This window comes from Sminthopsis crassicaudata, chromosome 1, assembly GCF_048593235.1.
Source record: "Sminthopsis crassicaudata isolate SCR6 chromosome 1, ASM4859323v1, whole genome shotgun sequence".
NCBI classification, from domain to species: domain Eukaryota; kingdom Metazoa; phylum Chordata; class Mammalia; order Dasyuromorphia; family Dasyuridae; genus Sminthopsis; species Sminthopsis crassicaudata.
The window spans coordinates 509345051-509363197 of NC_133617.1; the positions used below are offsets into that span (position 1 = coordinate 509345051).

An 18147-nucleotide genomic window follows, 5' to 3' on the forward strand; every position below is an offset into this window, starting at 1 on the left:
GTAACAAATGAAATTTATGTTTTCCTCCTTAAGATTTTATTGGGCTCTTCTTTAATTAGGTTTGACTAGCCATTGGAGCCTCCAAATGGGACCTCCCAAAAGTAGGACCTATTTCCTTAACTTTTTAACTATTAAAATGCTGTTGCTTTGGTAGAAGCAGACTTGAGTGGATTTGAAAATTGGTCTTTTTTTAATGATCTCTTTTATTCTCACTAGGTATATACAATTATTAAGAAGGAGAATAATCGCCAGAAGACTGGGTTGGAACTGATTGCTTCAGAGAATTTTGCAAGTCGAGCAGTTCTGGAAGCTTTGGGTTCTTGTATGAATAATAAGTATTCAGAAGGATTCCCAGGCCAGAGGTGTGTGAACAGAGCAGATTGTTGGAGAAAAAATATTAATATTAATATTTGAAATTTAGGCTTAATTGGACATTAATCCTAGCCCCTTCTAGCTTGAAGAGAAAAATGTCTATGTCATCTGACATGACTTAGCTCAAAATTTCAGGTAACATTTACAGGAATTTTGAACAGAGATAAGATATATTAAACTATTGTTTGGATTGCCTTACCAGAAAGTTGAGCAATCTAGATATTTTCTATGCCCATGAAGTCATATCAAAGATATCTCTTCCCTTCCATTGATGTCTTAATCCTTTCTTAGTGGAAAAAAGATAGAGGCAATAATGTGAACCAGATTAGAGTTAACATCTGAAGGTATTACAGGTAATCTCTTGTCTTAAGAAAAACCTTTTGATCCCAAAGGGCTTTTCCAAGGATTTTTGAAAGGACTTTAGAAGAACATGTGAATTCCTCATATTTGACAGAAACTAAATAAGAACATTTTTAATATTTTCCCCAATGCTTGAGATTTACTCCTGAGAAGGGAATTTAAAAGTTTGAATTCCTGTGGAATCAACACAACTGAAATTTGCAGAATAAGACCTCCAAGCCTTTAACTAAACTATGCCTCATCTTACACTTACTTTCAGAAGTTAAGCCCTTATTACTATTCTGTAGTATAGTAGGCCTGCTTAGAGAAGATTTTAAGATTTCAGTTCATTTTTACTATACTTTTTGTGACCTCCAGAACAATAGAAATCAATTAGGATAAGGGCTGTTTTGTTGTAGTCATTCTGCAGAATAAGTTCTATTAAAACATAACATAACCCCCAGGAAAGTTATAGCTTCTGTCAGGGTAATGGACTTAATGAGGGTTGGAGAAAAATGAACCAGCCTCTAGAAACAGGGACAAATTTCCATCTCTTACATTCAGTGGTTTCCTTGGCCCTCCCCAGTTTAGTTCTGCCCTCTGAAGATTGTTGCCCAACAGAAAGCAGATTCCAGTTACTGATAAAACATTATCAGTACAAGGATAATCTCATTTCACAGATGAGAAAGCTAAAGTCCTGTCATTTCAGATTAGCTAGTCAGTAAGCAACTTGGGATTTGAACTCAGATCTTCCAACTCCCATATCCCCCATGTATTCTACTGCCACCATTTTTCCAGTATTCAAATGGGCATGGAATTAGGAACATTTCCCTCCTCCCTACTTCCCCCCTTCCGCCTCCCCGTTCCCTCCCACCTCCCCAAGAGTCTTGGTCTTTTTCATTTGTTCTTTCTCAGGTTCCTATTGCTTGAATTCCTCAAGATTCTGCACTCCTTGTACTCAACTTAGACATTCTACCAAGTCCTGGTATGTTTATAAGTCTCTCTTCCTAATTATCTTGTAGGTATTATGGTGGCACCCAGTTTGTGGATGAATTGGAAATTCTATGTCAGAAGAGGGCTCTGCAGGTTTATGGCCTGGACCCAGAAAACTGGGGGGTTAATGTTCAACCATACTCAGGTAACTACCATGTCTGTGTAGATCTGTCCAGCTTAGAATTATAGGGATTTATGCCCTAGATGCCCTAAAAAAAGGAGTTTGAAGTGCCAGCCTGAATCTTGCTACAGATGCAATTTTAACAATGAACAAAGTAAATGGATTTTTTAGGGATAGAATTTCAGATGTTTGTGATAAACTTCCTTATAAGGGAGACGTTGTAGATTGGGGGAAAGGATGATCTCTTCCTAAAATGATGCCCTGAGACAGCATAGAGAACTAAGGCCATCCGTGCTCCCCGGCCACCCTAGGATAAGGACCGTAGTGCCCAGTCTCAGGGAGCTGCTGCCAGGAGAGGAGGCATAAATTTCCAACTGATCACATTGAACCCTGGCACTCTGACAGCATAAGTCATCTGCTCTCTGTTGTAGGATCTCCTGCAAATTTTGCAGTGTACACAGCTCTGGTGGAACCCCATGGGAGGATTATGGGTCTAGACCTGCCTGATGGAGGTCACCTCACCCACGGCTTCATGACAGAGAAGAAGAAAGTCTCTGCCACTTCCATTTTTTTTGAGTCCATGCCCTATAAGGTAAGATGGGAAGGCTCTGCTGGGAAGTGTCTTCTTCTCTCTGATGCTGTAGAATGGAAGGGAGTGGGTCCCCACGGATCCTCATATCAGTCGCCAAAGACAGTCCTTGTGTTTTGGCCGCTTCTCATTCTGCTTCACATTTCAGAGCATGAGGTGTAATCCTCATGGAATTCTCATCTATCAATTTCCAACAGCATTTAGAAGCAGACTTTACTCTTGCACCTGCAAGTGAGATTTCATAATGTACAATTCTCAAAGACCACTTCTGATTTAGTGATTCTGTGACTCTACATTGATGATATCTTTGTTGGTCCTGGAGAATTCAACTGAAGATAATGGAAATGAATAACTATAGTTTTAGCTTCTGTTGAGCAAACATTCTCTTCATGACCTACAAACTGCTTGTTGCCACCATTGAATCATCATGTTATGATTTAAATTTGATCTGATGTAACTCTTTTGGCTACTTTGTAGCCAGGGATGCAGCCCTGGAAACATAGTATTTTTCTTTGGCTGGGAATTTTTTGTGGTCTAATTAGGAAATAAGTGTTTTCTTGTTGGCTAATCCACTACTTGAAGCTAACTATTTTAGTAAATTAGTTTGCCTTTTATATACCTCTGATTTGCCTAGTTATTATCTTTCTATACTGTAAGTCTCATTATTAGTCACCTTAATTTGCCTTTTAGAGGAAAACATGATTGTGTTTGCATATGTTTGAGTGGAAGAGTATCCCTTGATTTAAATAGGGAAAAAATTTTCTTTATCATCAACAATAACTCCTTAAACTTTTCCTCATTTCCTTCTCTGGTTCAATGATTTTGTTCTTTGACTGCCACTATGACCCAGTTCCATTACCTTCACTTTCAGTTTTCTTTGTTTTTGTTGGGGGTTTTTTGGGGGGAGGGGATTGTATTTTTTTAAAATTTTAAACTTAAATATAAAATGAGAAAAGGAAAAAGATTACCATGTACACAGCAGACCATGCAAGAGGATTCAATATAAAACAATACATTTCCATTTCAAGAAAACATATATAATAAATACTAAACATTGTTTTCAGAGATGCCCAGTGTTTCTTTGGTTCCTTGTTGGTTTACTTTTGTTCTTGGTTATGCAATTTTAACTTTATTTTTCCCCCCTTTCTTTCCCCATCTTATAAAGAAGACTAAAATTTAGCATATGTGTGTATTCATATACATATATACGTAGATATTTATAAACATACACATATATGCAAATATATGTAGATATTTTCTTCCTTCTCTATTTCAAGTAGTTGACTTTATTTTCATTATTATCTTGACTTTTTTGGACTGCTCTTATTTTTCTAATATTTCTTCAGTCTCTCTTATTTGATTTTTAAAGTCCTTTTTCACTTCTTTGAAGAACTATTGTTGTGCTTTATGATGTTTCTCACTGAAAAAGGAAAGGCTTTTTTTTTCTTTTTCTTTCTTTTTTTTTTTTTTTTTTTAAAGTTCCATTATCTTCCTCTGAATATGAGCCCAGATCTTCTCTATCTCATAGTAGCTTTATGATTGGGCTTTTTCTCCTTTGCTTACTCAATTTTTAAAATTTATTTATTTAGTTTTAGGTTTAGGTTTGTTTTGTTTGTTTGTTTGTTTGTTTTTTTTTTTTTTTTTTTTTTTTTTTTTTTTTTTAGAAGCTGTTAATGTAATCAGGTTGTTGCCTAGAGGTATGGAGAAGATGTCTCAAGTCTCAGTTTTTTCTTACTGTCTGTCTCAGGGTTTTCCTCTCCACTCCTAAGCAAAAGCTAGAGCCCCTGTACTAGAAGTGATCTTGCTCCCTGTGTTCTCTTTGGTGGCTATAAACGAAAGCTGTTCTCTTTACCCTGGAATTGAAACCAGGACTCATATAAGTGCCTACAACCAATGGGGTCTCTACCTCTGGCTACTGTACTCATCAGGTATGTGCTAGCACTCCATCCCCCTCAGAACCACAGCCTAGGTGTGACATCCCTTGACCTGGAAGATCCTTCAGATCTTCTACTTAATTGTCAGACTTTCTCACTGCAAGATGAAAGCTAAGGTTGTTGCTCTAGCTGCCCCCATAGCTGGTCATCTCTTGATTCTGCAGAATAGACCTAAAAATATGTGTATTTCACTTAATCTGAACCTCCCTCGAGGTTGGGTTTCCTCAGATTGTCTTAGGAAAACAACTGCTTTTAACTCTTTATTTCTACTTCTCTGAATCAATGTTCTGTTCTTTTTGGTAGAAAAAATTTGGAGAGCCAAAAGTTTTCTCACCTGCTCTGTCTTCTTCTCAGAATCATCTTCCTCAGTTTTCTTTGATTTGTTGTTCTCCCTGATTAAATTGTAAATTCCTGGAGTGCCTTTTCTACATTTGTATCTTTAGCTCTAGGGCCTGATAGTAGATATTTAATGAATGTTTATTGACTGCTGTTTGTGGGATAGACTAGGGGGGAAGAGAAGAACTTTTTGTTTATCTACACTGACTTTATCTTGTTACTCTCCTTTCATAGGTAAACCCAGATACTGGCTATATAGACTATGACAGACTAGAAGAAAATGCCCGCCTCTTCCACCCAAAGCTGATCATTGCAGGTAATTAGCTAGAATGAAAACAGCTTCATCTTTCTCTAGAACCGTATGACATGAACTTCTGCCAAATTAAGCCCTCTCCAGTTCCATTTAACTGCTGAGGCCCTTCCTTGGTTTCACTTTGATCCTCAAATCTGAGAATAACCTTGCCTCTGTTCTAGCATGAAATTGTTAGCCTTCCTATAGATTCTTCAGATATCTAGAGGAATTAGAGCCCAAAGACCCACTAGGTTTTCATGATTGAGATGAAATATGTCATTGCTTTTCATCAGGAGCAAGTTTATGAAGGATCGAAGCTGCTTTGAGGCTACTTTTAGTAATGGTAGATCATTGGAGGATTTTTTAGCTAGGAGCAGTATTTTTACTGCTTTTCCTAGGCTTCCTTAATCTTGGTGCCTTCCCCTTGTTGATTACTTCCAATTGATGCTATATATTCTTATTTGTACAGTTACTTTCATGTAGAATCCCTGATTAGAGCTGCTTGGGAACCGGGACTGTCTATTGCTTTTCTTTGTATCCCTAGAACTTAGCATGGTGTTTGGCATTTGTTGTTCTTTAGTCATTTCAGTTATATCTGACTCTTTCTAACCCTATTTGGGATTTTCTTGATAAAGATGCTGAAGCTGTTTGCCATTTCCTTCTCCAGATGAGGCAAACAGGGTGAATGGCTTGCCAGGGTTACACAGCTAATAAGTGTCTTAAGGTGGAAGGGAAAGTAATGTTGAAGTTTGCATCCTTGGTGACTGGAAATATGGTAGTATATTTAACAGAAAAGAGGAAATTTAGAAAAGAGGCATAGCAAATTAGAAGAGCATAGGATAGTTTACCTCTCAGGCCTTTGGAGAAGGAAGGAATTTGTGTTCAAAGAAAAACTGGAACTCATAATTGAACACCAAATAGATAATTTTGATTATATTAAGTTTAAAAGGTTTTGTACAAACAAAACTAATTCAAACAAGATCAGAAGGGAAGCAATAAATTGGGAAAACAATTTTACATTTAATGGTTCTGATAAAGGCCTCATTTCTAAAATATATAGAGAATTGACTCAAATATATAAGAATTCAAGCCATTCTCCAATTGATAAATGGTCACAGGAGATGAACAGACAATTTTCAGATGAAGAAATTAAAACCATTTCTAGTCATATGAAAAGATGCTCTAAATCACTATCGATCAGAGAAATGCAAATTAAGAGAACTCTGAGATACCACTACACACCTGTCAGATTGGCTAAGATGACAGGAAAAGATAATGATGAATGTTGGAGGGGATGTGGGAAAACCTGGAATGGTTAATACATTGTTGGTGGAATTATGAACTCATCCAACCATTCTGGAGAGCAATTTGGAACTATGCCCAAAGGGCTATCAAAATGTGCATACTCTTTGATCTAGCAGTGTCTCTACCAGGTCTGTATCCCAAAGAGATCTTAAAGGAGGGAAAGGGACCTGTATATGCAAAAATGTTTGTGGCAGCCCTTTTTGTAGTGGCAAGAAACTGGAAACTGAGTGGATGCTCATCAATTGGAGAATGGCTGAATAAATTGTGGTATGTGAATGTTATGGAATATTATTGTTCTATAAGAAATGACCAGCAGGATGATTTCAGAGAGGCCTGGAGAGACTTACATGAACTGATGCTAAGTGAAATGAGCAGAACCAGGAAGTCATTGTACAGGCAACAGCAATATTTTACAATGATCAATTCTTATGAACATAACTCTTTCCAACAATGAAATGACTGATCTTGTGATGAAGAGAGCCATCTATACCCAGAGAGAGGCCTGTGGGAACTAAATGTGGATCTCAACATAACATTCTCACTCGTTGTTGTTCTTTACTTGCATTTTATTTTCTTACTCATCTGCTTTCCTTTTTGATCTGATTTTTCTTGTGCAACAAGAGAATTATATAAATATGTTTATACATATTGCATTTAACATATATTTTAACATGTATAACATATTGGATTGCTTGTCATCTAGGGGAGAGGGTAGGAAGAAAGAGGAGAAAATCTGAAACACAAGGCTATGCAAGGGTCAATGTTGAAAAATTGTCCATGCATATGTTTTGAAAAAGAAAAAGAAAAGAATGAATGAATGACAACAATAAAAAAAAAAAGAAGAGAGGCTTAGGGGAAAAAACCACATGAGTTTAGATCTGAAATGTCTATAAGATATTCAGCATACTGTTGTTCATATGGGTCTAAAGTTTGAGAGAAATCAGGCTTGACATATTGATATGAGAGGTATTTATATAGAATTGTAATTGAACCCATGGGAACTAATGAGATAACTAAGATGGAATATAAAGACAGAGGAAGAGTTAGACTAGGACAGATTTTTGGGGAATTTTTAAATTTATGAACCAGAAAAGTGTGACAATCTAGAAAATGATACTCAGAAGGAAAGGGTAAGAGGCCAACTAAGAAAGAGAGAGAAGTGTCAGAATCCAAGTAATGAGAGAGTATCCAGGAGGAAAAAAAGCTTAGCTGACAGGATTCAGAGCTGTTGAGAGGTCAAGTAAGACCTCTGAATTATCAGTAAAGAGATTGTTGGTAACTTTGAGGTCAGAAGCCAGATTGTAAGGGGTTGGAAGTGAATTTAAGCTGAGTAAATGCCATATATACATATATACAAACTCTTTGGAAATTTGATTATTAAAGGGAGAAAAGTGAGAAGACAATGGCTAAGAAAGATCAAGGGAATGAAGGGAAAAGGGAGCATGTCTATAGATGAGCAGAAAGGATTCAATGGAAAGATTGAAGGAGAAAGAGAGGAATCAAGGAGGTAGGTGCCTGGAGGAGATGGAAGAAGATGGGAATAAGACAAGAGATAGAGCAGATTACCTTAAGCTAGAAAAGATTTCCTTGTTAGACATTGGAGCAGAGAAGGAACAAGTGGATGATGATATTGGGTTTAAGATATGGAAGAGTGTTAGGATTACTAAGTGAGAACTGAGGTTGTCTGGATAGTTACAAGGTGAGAACTCAGGTTGACTTGGTAGAAGGAGCAAGCCCATTGGCTGAAGTGGTTCTTCCCAGAAGCCCTTGCATTATCCCACGCCCATTCTCTGGGAGAATAAAAGAGAGGACTCTCAGAGAAAGAAGGAGACTCTCTGCATTACATCAGGCCTGACGGGGCTCTCTGCAGGAAGGGAAGTCACTTCTAAGGACAAGAGTTAACAGCAACTGCCTGGAGACAACGGTTCACTACAGGAAGAAGAATCTGTCTTAAAGATTTGAGTAGACACAGCAGATCTCTTCCCAGAGAGCGATCCGGCAGCTTCTGGAGACGACAGCACGCAACAGTTGGCGCCCAACGTGGGGCAAGGATTTTTACTTATCCTGACAAGAGGAGCTAGACCAGACCTTTGCAATTTGGCGCCCGAACAGGGACAGACACGGTCCTGATTCCAGTGGAAAAGCTTCCGATCTAGATCTCAGTCTCTCTGACCCAGAACCGTGAGTAACGAGGAAACTTTGTTAAAGATTAAGTGAGCGTGCTAATAGATACATAAGGAACTTAACTTGTTAAGGGATAAACCAGGAATCTCTTATAGCTGAAATGGGGCAGATGTTAGCTATATTCAATCCCTGGACCTCAGCCGACTCAACCCCAGCCCCAGAAGCAACCTCAGCTCCATTCAGGAGTGGTACTATAGAGAGTATAATCAACATAATTGAGGAGCAGAGTTTACTTGTAACCTGGGTACAGATTGCTAAACTCTTGGCTGCATTAAGACGCACATCCCCTTGGTTCTTAGAGGAAGAAAAGATAGATGTAGATAAATGGAAGCTAGTGGGATATGAAATGAAAGAATTTCAAGCAAAAAATGGGCCTCGTTCAATTTCTGCAGAAATATTTTATATCTACAACATAGTTCAATTAGCCTTAAACTATCAAGCAAGTTGTAGGAGAAGGAAAAGTTCTAAAAATGAACAGAGGAGGAAGTGTGAGGAAAAAAGGAAAGATCAAGATCTTTCCCTAGAGCAAGAGGATTTAAATGAGGAATTATGGTATGATTCTCTTGAAGAAGCTTCAACCCTGCCTAGAGAACAGATTATTGACAGGCCCACATCAACCCCACCTTCAGAGATGGAGGAAGAAAGAGGGGAAGAGGCAGAAACACAAACAGAATTGCCTGTGAAGAAGCCTAAGCCTATGACAAGATTAGAAAAAGCATTGGTTAAAGCTAAGAGAGAAGGACAGGATATAAGTGATTTTATACATGCATATCCTGTGATTGAAAATACTGACTCTGTAGGTAAAAAAAGGAGAAGATATGCACCTTTAGATTTGAATAAAATTAAGGATTTGAAAAAAGGTTGTACCCTTTATGGGGCTACATCAGCTTATGTCAAAATGTTACTAGATGGTTTGTCTTATGAAGTCCTAACCCCGAATGATTGGAAATCCATAGCAAGGACATGCCTGGAACCTGGAGAAAATTTATTATGGCTTGCGGAATTTCATGAATTATGTAAAATTCAAGTCAGATGCAATTTGGAAATAGGAGTTAACACACAATTCACTTTTGAGCACTTGGCTGGTGAAGGTCGGTATGGAGAGAATTCGGAACAGATTAATTATACCATGACAATATATGAACAAATTGCTAAGGCTGCAATAAAAGCTTGGGGTGTCCTTCCTGGACAGAAAGATCGTGGAGAGGCTTTCACTAAAATACAGCAAGGTCCCAATGAACCTTTTGCAGATTTTGTGGGACGTTTGCAAACTGCTGTCAAAAGAACTATTGGAGAAAATTCAGCTACAGAAATAATGACCAGACATCTGGCTAAGGAAAATGCCAATGAGATTTGCAAAAGAATTATATGGGGATTAGACAAAGATGCTCCTTTAGAGGAGATCATAAGACGCTGTGCTACAGTGGGAACAAATGCTTTTTACACCCGGACAATGATGAATGTGGAAAGACAGGGTCCCTCCTGGCAAGGGCCTTCTAGAGAAACTCGGCGATGTTTTCAATGTGGAAAAATTGGACATCTAAGAGCTCAGTGTAGGTATGGAGATACAGTGAGAAGACAGGGTGAAAGAAGACCTAAAACCCCATGTCGAAAATGCAACAGAGGACTCCATTGGGCATCAGAGTGTAGAATAATTCAGGGAAATGGGATGAGGAGCCCAGGTCCAGGGCCCCAGGCAAAAAAAGACTTGGGGCATGATGGCAGCTGATGTTACACCCAAAGAGTCTTTAGAAGGTCAGGACTCTGATTTGATCAACCAGCAGAAAAGCAATCACATGGCAGAAAGGGATTACCTGATAAGTGAGTCAAAAGGCAATCAGATTGCAAAAATGGATTACACTTGGGGAGAATACAGGCCTTTTAAACCAACAGGGCTGTGTCCAGTGCAAACAATTCCAATGTAATTGCCAGATGATGAGAAGAGATTTAGAAAGTGGTAAATAGAAGGTAATTAGATAGGTTAACTGCCTGGGAGAGAGGGTTTGCTTGTATTTCTTCAGCAGGAGAAGGAATCAAATGGGTGCCAACGAGTCATATTCGCTTTGTCCATCAGAGAGAGACAGAAAAAGAGAAAGACCTCAAAATAAAGGAGAAAATCTAAGAAACATCTGACACTGAAAGAGCATGGATAATAAGAAGACTGTTAAAGAACTTTAAAACCAGCAGGAATCATTGGACTTCCTCACACAAGATGAGACTAATGGACAATGGACTTATGGACATTTATAAATTTTCAATTTATGATTATGTTATATACTTCTAGCATGTGTTATGTTACTATGTTACTATATGCTTATGTAATTTATGTAATTATCTGTAATACTTCCCATATTGATGGATTTATGTTTCAAGGTCATTTATGTAATTATCTGTAATACTTCCCATATTGATGGATTTATGTTTCAAGGTCATGACTATCCTATGTTCTAAATCAAAAGAAAGGGGGAGATGTTAGGATTACTAAGTGAGAACTGAGGTTGTCTGGATAGTTACAAGGTGAGAACTCAGGTTGACTTGGTAGAAGGAGCAAGCCCATTGGCTGAAGTGGTTCTTCCCAGAAGCCCTTGCATTATCCCACGCCCATTCTCTGGGAGAATAAAAGAGAGGACTCTCAGAGAAAGAAGGAGACTCTCTGCATTACATCAGGCCTGACGGGGCTCTCTGCAGGAAGGGAAGTCACTTCTAAGGACAAGAGTTAACAGCAACTGCCTGGAGACAACGGTTCACTACAGGAAGAAGAATCTGTCTTAAAGATTTGAGTAGACACAGCAGATCTCTTCCCAGAGAGCGATCCGGCAGCTTCTGGAGACGACAGCACGCAACAGAAGAGGGGTGAAGTTAAATAGCCTTGATTTTCTCAGTAAAGTAAATGACAGAAGAAGGGAAGGGGACTAGAGAAAAGAGGTTTGGAACAGCTGCTTTTCTTAGAGCAGTAGAGTCAACTATAAAAGGATTTTTGTAGTGGTGGGATGAAATCTTTGAGATAAGATAGCACAAACATTGTGCCAGCAGCATTCAGCATGAGATAAGTAGGATTATTAAAGCTGGATGGTGGCAGGCAGCCCAAGGCTGTGATTTTACAAGGCATGTGTGGTAATAGAAGGAAACTAGGGAACCAAGAGTAAAGAATATTGTGGATGTATTGTATCTAGGTTATATTGTAACACATGTAAAATGTATGGGATTGCCTGTCATCGGGGGGAGGGAATAGAGGGAGGGGGGGGATAATTTGGAAAAATGAATACAAGGGATAATATTATAAATATATATATATAATATAAAAAAAGGATATTGTGGAGTTGAAATAGTGAACAGTAAGGACAGAAAAGTGAGGTTAACAGAAGAATAACAGACTGGAAATATGTGTAGCCTCTGGTGAGCTATATAAGAATGAAGAGTGAGGGAGAAGCTAAAGGATTAGAGGTTGTGACCCAAGGAAAGAATGATAGTCAAAATGGAGTAAAGGTACAAATCTAGATATTTTTGGTTGAGTGGACTAGGAAGCCAGAGTATTTGAGATAATATAAAAGTAGACATTGAATTCCCCAAATATTTAGGCAATAAACTGGTAGTTGTCTATAACCAACATCTGGATAGTGACTGAGCTGGAAAGTGTGACCTTAGAGAAAGAGAGGGGATCCAAGGGTGTTGGCAGAGAAAGCATGTCCATTCTAGCACGCAAAGCCCCCTGACTGGGCATACAAGAAGCACCCAACCCACATTATTAATCTTGTTGGCCCTCAGTACCTGTCTTTAAAATTAGAGCATTGGACATAAGACCTCTGACTTAACTTCTACTTAACCTTCAGTTCTAGTTATGTGATTTTATGACATAGTATGTTATGGATGAAGTGAATTTGGAGGGAATCAGCTCTGCTCAAGAGAAAGAAATTGGAAGGAGTATGAAGCAGAGAGATCCAGGAGAGGGAAGCTTCTTTAATAATAGAACAGGGTCTCTACACAAAGTTTTGCAAGGGTTAATGCTGAAAATTATCTTTGCATGTATTTTGAAAAATAAAAAGCTATTTTTATTTTAAAAATTTTAAAAAAGAGAACAGGTTCTCGAGAGTACAGTGAAAGACAAAATTGTTGAAAATTTGAGAAAGGTAAGTCTTACCTGGATAGGGATTAAAGAACAGGGGTAATTAGGTGGTACAGTGCCAGTGGATAGAGTGACTGGAGTCAGCAAGACTTATCTTCCTGATTTCTAGTCTGACCTCAGACAGACACTTACTATCTGGGCAAGTCATGTCATCCTATTTGCCTCAATTCCCTTATCTATAAAATGTGCTAGGAAATAGCAAACCATTCCAGTATCTTTCTCAAGAAAACCCCAAATGGGGGCAGGACAAGTCAGACACAATTGAAATGTCTGAACAACAAGCAGAGGAAAAGGGTTTTCCCTTGGGAGCCAGCAAGGCAATATGGTATCTAGAATGAACACTGGCTCTGGAGTTGGAGAGTCTAGTTTCAGTATCCCACCTCTATTGCTATTTCAAAGTTATTGAAGCTGTTTCCTCATATTTAAAGGAGTGGATTGGATGTTGTGACCCTTTCCAGCTTTAGATCTGTGGGCCTTTTATTCTAACTCTGGGAGAGATAAATTGTATTTGAGTGTGGCTCCCATTTTCAAGATTCCTGTGATGACTCTTTTTTTTTTCTCTTCCAAACACAGTGGGAGAATGAAAATTGGTTGAGTATCAGAATGAGCAAAATATCTGGTGGGCAAATCTCCAGAGGTCTAACTGAAGCTGCGCCACACTTGGAGCATTTGGCATCTGATCTCTGTGGCAGTTTGGGGGCATTTGAATACTTACAAGAGTGTAGATATTTTGTACTTAGTAAAATAATGTTCTCTAATTGCATTATCTCATCTCTATTCCCAGTAGTTTGGGGTAATGGGAGTGGTAGAAGGAGAACTTTCAGAAATACGTATTTTCAAATGTGACATTGTAGTCAAGAGTTCAAATTGTAATCAAGTCTCAGTTTATCTGTGTTTTTTCAAACCTGACATTTCCTTTGTTTCATCTTAGGAATCAGCTGCTATTCCAGGAACCTGGACTATGCCCGCATGCGGAAGATTGCAGATGATAATGGGGCATATCTTATGGCTGACATGGCCCACATTAGTGGACTGGTGGCAGCTGGGGTAGTCCCCTCTCCCTTTGAACACTGCCACGTGGTGACTACTACCACACACAAAACCCTTCGAGGTTGCCGGGCTGGCATGATCTTCTACAGGAAAGGTGTGACAATACAGAATTAAAACCAAAACACGGGGGCAGCTAGGTAGGGCAGTGGATAGAGCACCAGCCCTGAATTCAAGAGGACCTGAGTTCAAATCTGGTCTCAGACATTTAACACTTCCTAGCTGTGTGACCCTGGGCAAGTCACTTAACTCCAGCCTCAGAAAAAACAAAACAAAACAAAACACACCAGCATCACTGCCCATCTTATTTAGATCCAGCCTCTCTTGAGAAGGACTTGTGATCCTCTTACCTCTGTAGGAATAGAAGCTCTGGAAGGTATGGTTAAGAAGGATGACATAAGGTGCACTAAGCCACTTGTGTTTGAGCCACAGTTATGGTACTAGTAGGCCTATAAAATCAAACTCAAACTCCTTAGTCTGACATTTATTTCCCTCTAGGATTTGGCTTCAGTGGATCTTCAGCCTCATTTCCAGCTACTTCCTTTTGTCCAACCTGCAGTCTAACAGGACTACACTTTGTTCCCTGAATTGACCTTGAATATATGTACCAATCACACCTTTGCTTACTATTCTCCCTTTTACCTTTTAAATTTTTATTTGTCCTTAAAGGCCCAGTCCTGACTTCTCTGAAGTCTTCCCCAATCCCTTAAGTGGAAGTGATCTATGGGCTCCCAGTGGCACATTGTTTTTCATTTCTTCTATTAGTACTAATCACAAGCTACCTCTTAACTGTAGCTATTTGTACACAGACTTCGTATTTATTACTAGACTGAATTCCTCTGAATCCTTTGTAGAATCCAGTGGATTGTAGGTGCTTAATAAATCCTTCTAAAATTTATTATAACAGCTAGTGCTTATGATCAAATAACTGCCTATAGAGTAGCCAATCAGTACCAAAGAGAAGATCACAAGTTTCCTCTTATCATCTAGATTTCTCAGCTGGAGAAATCTAATCATTCCTGTTCTAAAATGACATCTCATTGCCTGGTCCTTTTTGACTCATTTCCTTTAGAGAAAGTTTCAGCATGGTTTGGTGGTTTCTAAATCAACGAATTCAATGAGAAAAGAATCAGAGGAATAGCAAAGTGATTTTCATTCTAATTTTTTTCTTTGCTAGGAGTGCGCAGTGTGGACTCTAAGACAGGTAAAGAGACAATGTACAATTTGGAGTCACTGATTAATTCAGCTGTTTTCCCAGGACTACAGGGAGGGCCTCACAACCATGCCATTGCAGGTAAAACAAATATTACAGCCCTCTTGTGGCCTTGTGATGGTAACACATCCCATAGTCATAAGTGTGTATAGTTTGGTGATCCTTTTAACTTTTTAGTTTTCCAGCCTCTCAACCAAAAAACAACAACAACAACAACAACAAAACCAGCATCAGGATTTCTGGGCTATCAAAATGTCTATTGAACAGATCCCTTACATTCATTTTTTTTCTTTTTCCTGTATTGAATTTTGAGAACTGTTAATGAAACTGACTTAGAGGAAGTTTTTCTCCACTATTGATTTTGCTTAGGTGGGGCTTATAGGGAAGGGTATAGTTGGATATTGAATAAGGACACAAAGTGTTATGGAAACAGTGAGCTTGGTATTATGATTAGGAAAAAATGAACTGTGGTATATGTGATTAGGTGCACTTCAGCGTGATAGTTTTCAGGGAATAGACTTTTTTGGAGGAAATAGAGAGATTGTTTGGGAAATATCTTTTAATAAAAAAAAAAAGAAGAAAAAGAAATAAAAGAAAGGAGGGGAATTAGTAGTGATGGTTTGGAGCAGAAACCTGGGCTATGGAACCATTTCTGGAAAATAAAAAGGCATGACCCAAATATGAGAACTATATATGAGACAAGTTCTTAGTAGAGTTAATATGTTTATTACCCCCACTTTTTTATGTGGTCTTTCTTGCTTTTTTTGTGTATCCACCTTCCAAGTAACTTCCTTTATAACCTTGTTAGAGAAGAAGGTATTTGATAAAATTAATTCCCTCTAAAATGCTAGAAACAATTTTTGGAAGTAGTATTAAAGTGCCAAAATTTTTGGCAATTACAATAGGTGACTTGGGCATCCAGATGGCTTAGTAGATTCATCTTTCTGACTTCAAATCTAGCCTTAGAAATTTCCTAGCTGTGTGACCCTCATCTTGACTTTGCTTGCCTCAATTTCCTTATGAGCTAGAGAAGAAAATAGCAAACCATTCAAATATCTTTCAAGAAAACTTTAAATGGTATTATAAAAATTCAGACATAATTAAAATAGCTAAACAACAATAATATTTGAATTGGCAAAGGACATTTTATAAGAGGTAAAAATGTAGTTTCCTGGTTTCTCAAGGAATTAGCAAATGTTTTTAAGGCAGGCCATGGGGCTGAGTGTACAGATGCAAAGAATGAAACAATCATTACTCTCAAGGAGATTATGTTGAAAAAAAGCAGGTATATATACAAGTATATAAAAATAAATATAAGGACATTAAATACAGAGTGATAAATACAAGGAAGAGGAGGATCAAGAAAAGTTTCAAGTAAAAAGTAGCCCTTGAGCCGCATCTTGAAGGAAGGGAAGGATTCTGTGAGGAAGGAGTGAATTTCAGGTCCAAAGCATAGCTAGAGCAAAAACAGACAGATGGAAGATGGAGGAGGACTGTACACAAGGAATAAAGAGAACAATTTAAATCATATACAAGATACATATATTGTATTTAACATGTACTTTAACATGTTTAACATGTATTGGACTACCTACCATCTAGGGGAGGGGGTGAGGAGAAGGGGATAATTTGGAACAGAAGGCTTTGCAAGAGTCTGTTGAAAGATTACCCATGCATATGTTTTATAAATAAAAATCTTTAATAAAAAAACCATATACAAGAGGAGGAATAATGTACAATAAGGATGGAAGAAAATCTTGAGATAGGGAGGCCATTGTAATAATCTAGGCAACAAGTGATGAGGGCCTGAACTTAGATAATGACTGAGTAAAGACAAGAGTAAAGTAAAGAGAAGTAAAGAGTAGAAACAGTAAGATAGGGCAACTTAATTGGATTGTATGTTATAAAGGAGAGGAAGGACTTAAAGAATAGAAGTCTGGGGGGAAGAATGGTGGAATGAGGGAATTTGAAAGAGAATAGGTTTGGGGGGAAAAGAGAATGAATTCTGTTATGCATATGTTGAAATAAATCTCATGGACTAGGAATGAGAAATGTCTAATAAACAGTTGATAATGAGGAGTAGGAGCTTGGGGGAGAGACTAATGCTAAATAGAGCAATTAAATTTTACATTGAAACTGTAATGATGAAAATGATGAGATCACCAAGGAAGAGATTTAGATAATTTTGGGGACAAGGGACAAGGTGGAATTTTGGGTCCATTTTAGATTTTTAAAAAGTATGCCTAGAAAGAATGTAGAAACTGAGACAAGTAACTGAGTTTAAATACAAAGAATAATAAATGCTAAGGATAACCAAAATGACTTTTTTAGGAAGATCAGGGAGGGGAGAGGTGATGGAACTACTATTTGGAGGGGTTGGGATGTTAACAAATGGTGAACAGAAGGTAGAACTACTTAATCGTTCATATGTTTCTATTTTCTTTACCAAGTAGAAAGAGCTTCAAATCTATGAACAAGCATTCATTAAAGGGCCATACACTTTGCTGAATGCCTGAGATACAAAGAAGGGCATTCTCTACCCTCATGGAGGTTATAGTCTAATGGGAGAGACAGCATAGAAGTCAGAACATAGAAGATAAATTCAGAGTAGATGGGAAGTAACTTTGGAGGAGATAGCAGTAGCAGCTGGAGATGATGGAAAGAATTGGAAATAATACCATAGGAAGACTGATACAAGGAACTCAGGATGCTCAAACTGAAGAGAAGATTTAGAGGGAAAAAGAACTCTTTTCAGGTGTTTGAAGGATTATCATGAAAGATTATACTTGGTCTTGAAGGACAGGAAAAGTTGCAAAGGGGCAGATTTTGGATGATTATAAAGGAAAAGCATAGTATTAAGAGTTATCTCAGAGTGGATTCTTCTACCTCAAGCTGCAGTTGATTTCCCATCACTGGAGGTCTTTAAGCTCCTTGGGTAAGCACTTCTGGTTCAGGTACTAACTGGAGGAGGGGGACAGAAATGAAAGGGAAGGAAAAAACATTAAAGTCATACACTATGTTGAGTGCATGAGATATGAAAAAGGGTATTCTCTGTATTCAAGGAGCTTATTTTCTTTTTTTTTATTTAGAATTTTTTTCACAGTATATATGCATGAGTAATTTTTTTTATACTATTATCCCTTGTATTCATTTTTCCAAATTATCCCCCCCTCCCTCCATTCCCTCCCCCTGATGACAGGCAATCCCATACATTTTACATGTGTTACAATAAAACCTAGATACAATATATGTGTGTAAATACCATTTTCTTGTTGCACATTAAGTATTAGATTCCGAAG

At 38.0% G+C, this 18147-nt stretch overlaps 1 protein-coding gene across 3 annotated transcripts in view; it reads left to right on the plus strand.

Annotated features, from left to right (window-relative positions):
* SHMT1 (serine hydroxymethyltransferase 1) overlaps nucleotides 1-18147 on the plus strand; it is a 50168-nt gene that overhangs the window by 20818 nt on the left and 11203 nt on the right. For all 3 annotated transcript variants that reach the window (XM_074298299.1, XM_074298382.1, XM_074298214.1), the window contains exons 3-8: nucleotides 217-362; nucleotides 1734-1849; nucleotides 2257-2417; nucleotides 4919-5000; nucleotides 13520-13732; nucleotides 14813-14929. In XM_074298299.1, the coding sequence (XP_074154400.1) occupies nucleotides 217-362; nucleotides 1734-1849; nucleotides 2257-2417; nucleotides 4919-5000; nucleotides 13520-13732; nucleotides 14813-14929 (835 nt within the window). The remainder of the gene's footprint in view (nucleotides 1-216; nucleotides 363-1733; nucleotides 1850-2256; nucleotides 2418-4918; nucleotides 5001-13519; nucleotides 13733-14812; nucleotides 14930-18147) is intronic.